The 12,006-nt window shown below is 46.7% G+C and overlaps 1 protein-coding gene across 2 annotated transcripts; it reads left to right on the forward strand.

Annotated features, from left to right (window-relative positions):
* The first annotated feature begins 1,543 nt into the window (after positions 1–1,543).
* Positions 1,544–11,762, forward strand: lsr (lipolysis stimulated lipoprotein receptor). 2 transcript variants are annotated; one of them, XM_030370732.1, is made up of 11 exons: positions 1,544–1,781; positions 2,570–2,902; positions 3,408–3,527; positions 3,825–3,881; positions 6,734–6,880; positions 8,085–8,309; positions 8,820–8,876; positions 9,034–9,150; positions 9,465–9,765; positions 10,455–10,860; positions 11,269–11,762. In XM_030370732.1, the coding sequence occupies exons 1-11, from the start codon at positions 1,715–1,717 to the stop codon at positions 11,302–11,304; spliced, it is 1,866 nt and encodes a 621-aa protein (XP_030226592.1). In that variant the 5' UTR covers positions 1,544–1,714; the 3' UTR covers positions 11,305–11,762. The 2 variants fall into 2 exon arrangements, with proteins under 2 accessions (XP_030226592.1, XP_030226593.1); XM_030370733.1 differs by lacking the exon at positions 3,825–3,881.
* Positions 11,763–12,006: the final 244 nt, after the last annotated feature.

The following is a 12,006-nucleotide window of genomic DNA, read 5'->3' on the forward strand; positions in this document are numbered from 1 at the left end:
GACAATGCCTTGTTACACATAGTATTCGTGCAATATTACAAATATGGTATATAAATATATCTACCATATTTTAATTGTATCGTTACATTTGCAAACGTTCCAAATTATAAATACGCATGCAGGGCTTGAGCATAGACTAACATCGCCCCCTTTCTGCAATTGGGTGGGGTTGTTTGTCTACTTTGATGGATGCAGATAGAAAGGACACTCAATATCGACTTGGCGGCTTGTTTATTTTCTATGTAACGATTCCGTCGCAGATCGGCAACGGCATAATTGTTTGGCTGGCTGACATTTCTTTAAAGAAAGTTCATAAAGTTAGTTATAATTCAATTATAACTTATCAGACAAAACATTTTGCCATTTTAAAATTGAGTGGGTAGCCTACGCATAATGTACATGCCTACATAGTTTACTCTTAATTCTGCATTCAAATCAATCCAAGGTTCATTAATTGTCACTATATAGGATATCACCACATAACTCTCAGGGTTACTTATCTGTAAATTCTGCTTTGTGTTTGTAATGTCAGCTGGCCTGCACTACCCATTCTAACCTCTGACAGACAGCAGACATATTTACGCTGTTCGTAGCCTACTGTGCAGGAACTTCCTGTATTGGAGCTTCTGCTAGGGATTTTATTTTTTTATTTCAATCTAATTAAATTTCAATTTTAGCCCTTAATCAAAGGTACTGACTCAAAGGGCTTAACAGGCCAACTATTTAGCATATATTTAGAGTTTTAGTATTGTGTAGCTGAGTATCATCCTGTTATTCTGTAGTAGGCCTATTCTGCAGTATTCTGTAATTTAGTATCTGTATTCCAATCCAACCGACTCTACTGCACCTACTCTATTCTACTGTACTGTATTTCCTCTCTATTCCACTCTATAATCTATTCTTCTCGTCGCACCTGTTACATTCCTCCCCTAAGCAACCGGCTGCTGTACGGTCGGACTCAGCTATCTAGTGGTGGAACAGGGTAAATACATAGTATTGTAGGAATAAAACTTGTTGATATTCCATAAAAGCTTGATTAGGGGTTCCTCCTACCCAACTAACTTTACTTAAGCTACCCTAATTCTAGTCTTACTCTACTAACACCTTATCCTTACTCTACTATAAAACTAAGCCTACAGGCTTGGAAGGTTCATGTGTATTGATTCTAAAACAATGATATGAATAACAATATATACTTGGACACACATGCACGCGCGCACACGCACGCGCGCACACACACCCACCCACCCACCCACCCACCCACACACACACACACGCACAAAATGTCCATGCAACTACGAAAGAAAGTATCCTGGTTGAAAATTAACCAGTATCTCCAGTATCAGTTCGGACCGTACCAACTGGACCACAGGGGGATCCGTTTAAGATCAAATAGTATTGCAGAGAGATGGAACCCACAACGCCACATAAAACAAAATGAAAGTTCCAATCGACGGTAAATAATTCGTTTTTGAGAGAAAATATTGATTAACTATAGCAATTTAACTTGTGAGCTTTAAAACAGAAACAGACACCACCCACCAGCCCGTGTTTCGCGACCCGCCGTCCCTCCAGCCTCACCTTGACGCAACGCGCCTTGCGTAACACCTCGATACCTGGCTGAAGAACGGGAACACGGCAGTAACTGTAGATGTCGATTAATGTTTTATCGATGAGTTTTTTTAGTTTGTGCAGATATATAATTTAAACATCGATGGAAACTTCGAAACAACGGATGAAAATGTTTTGGACTTTGTTTGTGGCCGTTGTACTGGCAACAGGTAGGCCTGGGGCCGGGGTGCGTCCTCTTCCGTGTGTTGATCACTTCTGCTGTCTTTACATCAATCGCACACCAATCTCTGCTCTTAATGTGTTCGTTCTGTTATTCTACGACATTTCTCCAGATATCCATGATTAATCGCGTTCTTGTGGGAATCGTTTCGATCGAAACGCTCTTGTGTTTACCTGAACCGAAGGCCCCTTCTATTGAGCAACTATCCTCGTACACACGTACTACATAAACAACATTTATGATTACATTTAAAGTATTAAAACTAAGTGGGCTATATATCTTCTATTTTCTACGTATGATTAGCTTTTAAAATATCTCCGATTGATAGCCTAGTTTAAATGCAAAATGTATGTTAAAGTAACGAGTCATGTTTTCATTATTATACATTCGTATTTATTGTTGTTTTTTTGAGAATCGGTCAACTATTTTATGTTGCCTAAACAACCGGTAGGCTTCTGTATTCCTATAACCTTTTAACCATTTGGAAAATTGAAAAACTTGATGTCGAGAGTCAGAGTTCGGGTTATCCATGGTCAGAATGTATGTATCACAAGTTAAAACTTTATGGGTTAACAACACGGCAAGTGCAAGAGGACAATTATATTTAGATCAATTGGCGGTTGAGTCATATCGTAAGTATAGTAAATAATAGGCGGGTTATAAATAGCAGAGTTTCGACCTAGACTGACCTGGTGATGATTCATACCCGGGTAGTTGTGACACTGATGTGTAACACTGATGTCTAACCATTGTGTCTTGGCTGTGGTGCGTCCGCAGGCTACACCGGGGCCATCTCGGTGCAGTGTCCCACCAAGCGCTACATCGCCATCCTCTTCCAGCCCGTGGTCCTGAACTGTAACTACCAGACCACCGCCTCCTCCCAGCCCCCCGTGGTGACCTGGAAGTACAAGTCGTACTGCCGCGACCCCATCCAGGCCGCGCTGAGCCCCAACAGCGCGGATAGCCTCCTGAGCCAGAACAACCCCAACTACGACCCCAACATCGAGTGCGCCGACAGCCTGCGCACCATCCGCATCGTGGCGTCCAAGCAGGCCAACTCGGTCACGCTGGGCTCGGAGTACCAGGGCCGCAAGATCAGCATCATCAACAGTAAGCACGCGTCACTTAGTCCACATGACTTAAGGCACAGGTATGGTTCGACGTCGAAGGCAGCGCAATGACAGCGCAGGTACGCTTTGACACAGCCCTGAACCTGTTTTGGTTCCGCTTCGGGTCTTAGTGAGCGGACACAGCCCTTGCCGCCGCGTCGCCTCGACGAAATGTTAACATTTTGGGAGGTGCACACCAGGCCCTTGCGTCGGACGCAAGGAGGGTCCGCATGGTTTCGTGAGCCCCCTTTTGCGTTGCGTCGACGTGGAACTATAACAGAGCCTTTAGCATTCAGAACTTTGGAGTACAGCTGCGTTGCACTGACCTTCGACGTCGGGCGAGCGTACCAAGCCTCCAAACATATTTCTTTACGTCTTATTCTTCACAGGCTTGGGTGTGTATGATTTCTGTTCCTGTTTGTTTCACGCCGCCTGCCTTTGATTGCCATGTGAGGGATGAATAAAGTGTTGATGTATTTTCTTCTACTGAACCACCTGACCATCAGATGCAGACCTGAGCATCGGCCAGACGGCGTGGGGGGACAGCGGAGTCTACGTCTGCTCCGTCATCTCTGCCCAGGACCTGACGGGGAACAGTGAAGACTACACCGAGCTGATAGTACTAGGTACTACTCACTCACTCACTTACTCACTCACTCAGACAGACACTGATGGTACTGGACTACTTAGCACTTCAGAGAGAGAGTAGTGATAAAGTAAGTTATTATCATAGAAGTGATGAAATGCATTAACTAAGTCAAGTAAATGCCATGGAAGTATCTGGCACACTAGCATGGATCAGTAGATGGAAATCCCCGCAGTGAGAGTTTGGTATCGGCTAAGGCGGCAACAGAGATTACTGCGGACCAGGAAGGGGGTTGGAGGTCATTTAAAAGTAATTGTTACTTTATCTTCTTTCACAGAGAGAAAGTCAAACACTACCGACCTCCTGCCTGGCATTGACTTACTGGTCATGGAAGGTAGTACTAGCTCTGTTTGCAGTATTATTTTAATGGAAGCTAGTACAAGCAATTTATTTTAGTGTTACTGCTGTGGGAGGTAGAACTTGCTATGTTTTTGAGTATTGCTAGTCTAGCACATAAGATAAATACTGCTACAGAAGGTGTTACCAGCTATGTTTTTGAAGTATTATTAGTCTGCTGTTGGTAGTGTTAATAGCGTTGTTTGTTTTGCAGTACATGTAGTATTGAAAGTGCTGGTATTACTTGTATGCCAGGTAGTACTAGCTCTTTTTTGTATTTTAACTGCTAAACAAGGTTGTTCTAGCCTAGTTTTTCGTCTAGTGTAGGTTGACCAGTGTTGCCACAGTTACCTTGAAAAAGTAATCCGATTACTGATTACTAGTTACTCCTTAAAACAGTAACTTAGTTACTTTACTGATTACTTGATTTTAAAAGTAACTAAGTTAGATTACAAGTTACTTTATCAGTTACATTTAGCTGCGACAACAACCCCTGCCGTCTCAAAATATTTTTTTTTTGCCAATACTAACTTTTTGGCCCCCCCCCCACCCCCCTGTCAACAATTCTGCGCAGGGGGCTGGTAGGGGGAATTCGGGGGGCCCATCAGTACCTCTTGTATACAGGGCCTAGAATTTGGCGCCTCTGCCCTGGGTGCACACACTGTCACGCGGCTTTCAACCGCTTCCGCCAACTTTTAATGCATAGACAAAATTTCACCGCATGCTTTATGGGGCAATCTCCGGACAAAGCTACACGCACACGCACACGCACAGCACAGCACAGCACAGCACAGCGCGACTAATTCCGCCGCTAATAACAACTGGTGGCGCGGACTCTGGTGAGTCAAGGTCGACACTTGCCTCTGATAGATTGAAGTCTTCTGAGACTTACGCTTCACACGCACACGCACTCTCACACAAACAGGCAGGCAGACAGACAGACAGACACACCACTCCATCGCTCTCAACGCCAATCGGTGATCCGAGAAAAAGAAAAACACAGTGACTTTGATGAGTAACTTTAATCTGATTTACTGGTTTGGAAATAGTAACGCGTTAGATAACTCGTTACTGAAAAAAGTGGTCCGAGGCCAGTAACGCGTTGCTGGCATCACCGAGGTTGACCCTCGTATTGTGAAAGGTCTTTTAATTAGAACGCACTACATGCTATTCAGGTGTAAACATTATGCTATTTGCTAAACAGTGGCTAAATGGTTTGCTAAGTAACAAAATGCTTTACTTGGTGCTTAGTAGTTAGCTAGGTGCTAAGCAGTTAGCGGGATGTATGGCACTTAGCTTTGTGTACGTCCTTGGCTACGTGTAGGTTTTTAGCTAGGTGCTTACCAGTTAGCATGTTGTATGTTGGTTGGCTAGGTGCTAAAAAGTGAGACAGGTGTATGCTGGTTAGCTTGGTGTGATAAATCTGTGTCAACCACAGTAGAGCAACGGCTTTAACTGGCGCTTGCTCCCCTGATGGAAATTAAACGAGTAACGTCACCCCACAAAAGTATTTGACCGTTGACCATTGAGTCTAGGTTAGGCTATTAGACTATAGCCTACCTACTGTCTATGTTACATACAGAGCCACACACAATGACCGTAAAGAGCTTTATAAGGACAAAAACAGGAAGTTCAGTTGTGGAGAGTTACTAATTCAGTGAAATGACAGAAGTTGGCGAGCAAAGACAACTCTCCAATATTGTGAATTTGGGCGGCTGTACACATTTTTAATGCTTTGTTTAAATTTTGTATAACGTGCTAACACTGCTCCAAGTGTTTATATGGTTAAATTATCTCAGTGATGGGTTAAAGGAGAGATTGACTTTCGTTGTACTTGATTGTGCAACTACAATCGTGTGTGTGTGTGTGTGTGTGTGTGTGTGTGTGTGTGTGTGTGTGTGTGTGTGTGTGTGTGTGTGTGTGTGTGTGTGTGTGTGTGTGTGTGTGTGTGTGTGTGTGTGTGTGTGTGTGTGTGGAACAGAAGGGAAGAGGTTATGAGGGTTCATAAGTCTGCAATAAAAGTTATGTTGTTCTATCTAATACCTAATTTACTGGTTCATCAACTAAATTGCATATTTGATCAATCGCAAAATGTGTGTTAAAATTGGGGTTCAGGCAACAAAAATGTATTTATTTTCTCGGGGTTGTATCGCCCGGAACCCCCTACTTACCTTTTTGAGGCTCAGCCTCAAGGTTTAATGCAAGTCCTCTTTCTGTTGAGTTCTTATCTTTGAAAATACTAAGAAACAATGGTAACAAAGGGGCCTTTCAACAAACTTGTTTCTGCTCTCCTATGAGAACCAACAGAAGGATTCTGCTCAGCTGCTAGAGTGATGACTACTGCAGAGCTAATTTATGTTAGTGGGGGCTAAACTTGTTAGTCCAGTTTCCTCCCCCGGAGCCTATCTGCTAAGGCACTGGTGTTACCATGTGGAATAGGTAGCCAAGCTTTACCGTTAGCAATGATCAACTGAAGATATAAGCGTCCAGCAGGCTACTAATAACGCTAATAAGGAGAAAATGAAGACAATCCATCGCAGAAGATCCGATTTAACTTTGGGCTGTCGGCTAGTCACGAGTATATTGTGACTCTCTCACAACACTCCCAATTCAAATACCCCTTCCTACGTTCTTTATTCCACCTCTCACTTTAACCATTCTTTTTTTAGCAAACTAAAGACCACAGTGAAATGAAAGTATTTACATGAATGCAAATACTAATATATAAAATGTTACAGCAAGGCGATATATATATATATATATATATATATAAATAAACTACACATCAACATGGGCATATCGTGCGGTGTGTGGGGGTTCGGAGGTAATTGAGGTGTTTCTGTGTTCCAGACTGGCTGTTGGTTGTGCTGGTGGTGTTTGGCTTCCTCCTGCTGATTCTACTCATCGGGATCTGCTGGTGTCAGTGTTGCCCACACACCTGCTGTTGCTACATCAGCTGCCCCTGCTGCCCTGATCGATGCTGCTGCCCCCGTGCATGTGAGTACTTCACACCCATCTCCACATATAATAGTACTGGTATAGAAGGTAGTTCTAGTGTCTAGTACTTCTGGTTGGGAATGTATTGGTTGTACCATCTTCATTGTCGTGTTGGATGTGGTCTTTATACTCTACTGTTGGATGTTGTCTTCATGCTCTAGTGTTGGATGTGGGCTCATGTTGGATGTGGTCACATGCTCTAGTCTTGGATGTGGCCTCCATGCTCTAATGTTGGATGTGACCTCTATGCTCTAGTGTTGGATGTGGTCTTCATGCTCTAGTGTTGGATGTGGTCTTCATGCTCTAGTGTTGGATGTGGTCTTCATGCTCTACTGTTGGATGTGGTCTTCATGCTCTAGTGTTGGACGTGGTCACATGCTCTAGTCTTGGACGTGGTCACATGCTCTAGTCTTGGATGTGACCTCTATGATCTAGTGTTGGATGTGGTCTTCATGCTCTAGTGTTGGATGTGGTCTTCATGCTCTACTGTTGGATGTGGTCTTCATGCTCTAGTGTTGGACGTGGTCTTCATGCTCTAGTGTTGGATGTGGTCTCATGCTCTAGTGTTGGACGTGGTCTTCATGCTCTAGTGTTGGATGTGGTCTTCATGCTCTAGTGTTGGATGTGGTCTTCATGCTCTAGTGTTGGACGTGGTCTCATGCTCTAGTGTTGGATGTGGTCTTCATGCTCTAGTGTTGGATGTGGTCTTCATGCTCTAGTGTTGGATGTGGTCTTCATGCTCTAGTGTTGGATGTGGTCTTCATGCTCTAGTGTTGGATGTGGTCTTCATGCTCTAGTGTTGGATGTGGTCTTCATGCTGTAGTGTTGGATGTGGTCTCCATGCTCTAGTGTTGGATGTGGTCTCCATGCTCTAATGTTGGATGTGGTCTTCATGCTCTAGTGTTGGATGTGGTCTTCATGCTCTAGTGTTGATGTGGTCTTCATGCTCTAGTGTTGGATGTGGTCTTCATGCTCTAGTGTTGGATGTGGTCTTCATGCTGTAGTGTTGGATGTGGTCTTAATGCTCTAGTGTTGGATGTGGTCTTCATGCTCTAGTGTTGGATGTGGTCTTCATGCTGTAGTGTTGGATGTGGTCTTCATGCTCTAGTGTTGGATGTGGTCTTAATGCTCTAGTGTTGGATGTGGTCTTAATGCTCTAGGGTTGGATGTTCTCCTCATGCTCTGACATCGAATGTGTTCCCAGTGTACGAGGCTGGGAAGATGGTGAAGCGTGGGGCCCCCGGACAGTACGCCATGCCGGGCTACCCTCCCAGTCAGTACACCCAGCCGGGCTACCCTCCCAGTATGTACGACCAGCCGGCCTACGCAGCGGGGGGGCAGCCTGGCATGCCCATGCTGCCCATGCCCAACATGCACCCCCAGCAGCCGCACAACGGCTACGGCCGCGAGTACGACGGAGCCAGCTCGGGTGAGTCGAGGCCCCCCTGGAGGGCCGGAGGGGAGGGCGGGCCGGGTGTCACAGCTGAACCGGTCCGGCCCCGGTCTGGTTAGATTGAGGGCATTCAGCAGACACTTTTACGCAAAACAACTTGCAGCAAGTATATTTTTATTAAGAAGGTGCAAAAATAATATATATCGCTGTCGGTACAGTAAGGTTCATAGAACCAAGTGCCAAGTACTTGCAATAACTATCTTAACCCATTCCCCGTACACAACTTTAGAGTATAAATGTGGTCTTCATGCCCTAGTGTTGGATGTTGTCCTGATGCTCTGATATCGAGGTGTTCCTAGTGTACGAGGCTGGGAAGACATAACTAAGTACTATGACTGAATACGGCATACAATAAGTGGGTACGTCTTGTGCCAGGATGTACAACAAGTAGGAGGGGTGGGACGGGGCGGCTATGCTTAATCACCGTATGGGAGGACTGGTTGGTCACTTCTAACGTGTGTGTGTGTGCTTATGTTGTCCTTGTAGTGGGTCAGGGGTCCCAGGTCCCCCTCCTTCATGACCAGGACAGCGGACCTGACAACAGTAAGTTCCTGCTATTCTTAAACGGAGTTTGCTTTAAAACCAAGTCCGCCGGTTGCTTTGAAACTATGTTTAGCAGCTGAAAAAATCTATATGTAATAATTTCCCTGATGAAATTAAAGTGTGTGTGTGTGTGTCTGTGTGTGTGTGTGTGTGTCAGCACGCAGTGGATACCGCATCCAGGTGGATCCGGCTGGGAATGCCACACGGGCGATCTACTACATGGAGAGAGAGCTGGCCAACATGGACCCGAGCCGGCCCCAGAACAACAACCGCAGTCAGTATGCCCCACCTCACCCCATGCAGATGAATGAGGGATGAACCTAGGAGATATGGCCAATGGGTACTAAGTTTTGTCGAATCTCTCTCTGTCTCTCTCTCTCTCTCTCTCTCTCCCTCTGTGTCTCTGTCTGTCTCTGTTTCTCTCTCTCTCTCTCTGTCTCTGTCTCTGTCTCTCTCTCTCTCTCTCTCTCTCTCTCTCTCTCTCTCTGTGTCTCTGTCTCTCTCCCTCTGTGTCTCTGTCTGTCTCTGTTTCTCTCTCTGTCTCTCTCTCTCTCTCTCTCTGGGTCTCTCTGTGTCTCTCTCTCTCAGTGGACGGTATGAGTGAGGTCAGCTCCCTCCACGATGGCCTCGACCCCAGGGGTCGCGGGGGTCGCCCTCAGCCGCCCCCCCTGGCCACGGTGTACGACCAGGACGAGGCCATGAGCACCATCAGCAGCGTGTCCCAGCATGCCCAGCGGCGGGGAGACGGGGGCCGCGGACGGGGGCAGGGGGGCTACATGGATCCGAGGGGGCGGGCCCAGTCCATGGACAACCTGGACGCCCTTGACCGCCGCCGTCCCCGCGACAACTACCCACGTCACCATGACGACGGATCCAGAGGACGCAGAGGGTAAGGCTGGGGGGGGGGGGGGGGTCGGAAGGGGGGGGTCTGTGTGTTGGTTCCAGATTTGGTGGTTTCCGGTGTGTTGGTGTTGGGGGGGTTGGTTATGTTTCTTAGTGAGATGTGAAGACTAGAGTGACAAATCAGACTTTAAGGCCCAATCCCATTTCTACCCCTTACCCCTTCCACTTACCCCTCCCCCTTGTTTTGAAGGGTTAAGGGGAAGGGGTAAGGGGTAGAAATGGGATTGGGCCTTTGTATTAAACCAATAATATCACTGGAAGTGGGGATCTGTAGGCATGTAATTGGCTTCAACAACACAAACCTGGTCAGCAGTAGTAATCTTTAAAGAAGCATCGGTAATGGTTACAAGTCCACACTTCGTAGACTGGCCACTGTCGGCATACACTTATTAAAATCCCCCTGAGACTTATAGCAGAAGTTCTGCTATAAGATAGGACTGCTGGATGTGATATCAGACATGGCAAGAGCCCAGACATGAAACTACTGCGTCTGCTTTATTCTTAAAACAGATCGGTTCCTTCTGTTGTTTACAGTCTCTCTCTCTCTCTCTCTCTCTCTCTCTCTCTCTCTCTCTCTCTCTCTCTCTCCCTCTCCCTCCCTCTCCCTCTCCCTCTCCCTCCCTCCCTCCCCCTCCCTTCGTCCCTCCCCCGGCCTCCCCCTCTTTCCCGCTCCAGGTCGGACGACGGGTGGAGCAGCAGTGCGCGCGGCAACGACCGTGACGACGGTCGCCGTCGCCGTGACTACTCCCCGGACGGGCGCGGGAGGGGCGGGTCCTCCGACGCCGGCCGGGGCATGCAGGGGCGTCGCAGCCGTAGCCGTGACGACCTGATGGACCTGGAGCGCAGCGGCGGCGGGCGGGGCTACGACGACGGCATCCTGCGGGAGGCCATGGAGAGGAAGCGCCTCGGGGAGCAGCAGAGGGGGCGGAGCCGCGAGCGCCTCGACGACGACCGGCCCCCTCCCCCCCTCCCGCTCGCCCCCCCCTCGGCCTTCCCCAATCGCCGTGACGACTTCCCCCACCCACCTCCCTACAGCGACGAGGAGAGCGTGAGCTCCTCCAAGAGGAGCAACCTGCGGAAGGTGAGGGGGGGGAGAGGGGGAGGGGGAGGGGTAGAGGAGGAGGGAGGAGGGAGGAGGGAGGAGGAGGAGGAGGAGGAGGGGTAGAGGGAGGAGGGAGGGAGGAGGGGTGGAGGGAGAGGGAGGGGTAGAGGGAGGAGAGAGGGAGGGAGGGGTAGAGGGAGGAGGAGGAGGAGGAGGAGGAGCAGCAGCAGGGGGAGGAGGAGGACGTTAACATGTTGTAATGTTATGATGACCTCACCATCATAACAAGTTATGCGGTCAATCATCATAATGTTATGATTGCTTCAGGTCTGACCAACATAACTGCAGTCCTGGACTAATCCCTGTGGTGTGGTGTTGGGTGTTTCTCTCTTATTTGTATGTAATATTATTGGTGTATTAAGCGGTTGTTTGTTGTTTGTCCCGCAGAACGGTGCTGTGAGCAGAGAGAGTCTGGTGGTGTAGACGACAACAGCATACTCTTGTCTTCCTGTAAATATCTTGTGTTTTCATCTCCTGACGGCTGCCGCCAGTGCCTTAATATTCCAGACTCCTGTTTAGCTGTTAGGTGAACGTTGTTTGTCTGTCCTTAATGCGTTACGTTGGTCATGTCCGTTTACTTCATTCTTAGCATTCTGTAGAAAGCCAAGATCATAATTATAATCGATTTTATATAAGATATAAGTTCGTTTTTTAAATATTTTGTAAAAAATTGTTTTAATTCGATAAGGATGTATGTGTGGGATTTTTCACCAGAGCTTTCAAATGTTTTGTAATCAAAATGCAGATACCTTTTAAAGTATAGTTAGTTTTTATGATGTTTGTTATGGCTTATTTTGGTTGTACAGTCCGATGTTGTATGCATTTAATGTACGAGTAAATGAGATGTACATTTTCCAATAAATCTTTTATAAACTAGAAAACTTGATTTGTAGCGATTTTAGAACACTAGATGGCGCCAACGCGGACATACACTTTTCCGAGCGTTCAGAATAACACAACCGCTGCCTACATTACTAAAGAACTAGGACTTTACTACTTCCACTACTTCTTATTCCACTAGTTTATTAGCTGAATATCAGTTTTCAAAGGAAACCTTCAGTTTAGTTTTATCTTACTAATACCTGGTATTAATGTATTTTGACATGGTTGTTCTTATGTCCTGTA

The sequence above is a fragment of the Gadus morhua genome, chromosome 11, assembly GCF_902167405.1.
Source record: "Gadus morhua chromosome 11, gadMor3.0, whole genome shotgun sequence".
NCBI lineage: Eukaryota > Metazoa > Chordata > Actinopteri > Gadiformes > Gadidae > Gadus > Gadus morhua.

What these genes read in the sequence shown, in the direction of transcription:
- lsr (XM_030370732.1), top strand. Translation starts at nt 1,715, where the DNA reads ATGGAAACTTCGAAACAACGGATGAAAATGTTTTGGACTTTGTTTGTG. An exon ending in CAAGATCAGCATCATCAACA is followed by an intron (nt 2,903 to 3,407) that starts GTAAGCACGCGT and finishes CCTGACCATCAG; the next exon opens with ATGCAGACCTGAGCATCGGC. An exon ending in AGAGGAGCAACCTGCGGAAG is followed by an intron (nt 10,861 to 11,268) that starts GTGAGGGGGGGG and finishes TTTGTCCCGCAG; the next exon opens with AACGGTGCTGTGAGCAGAGA.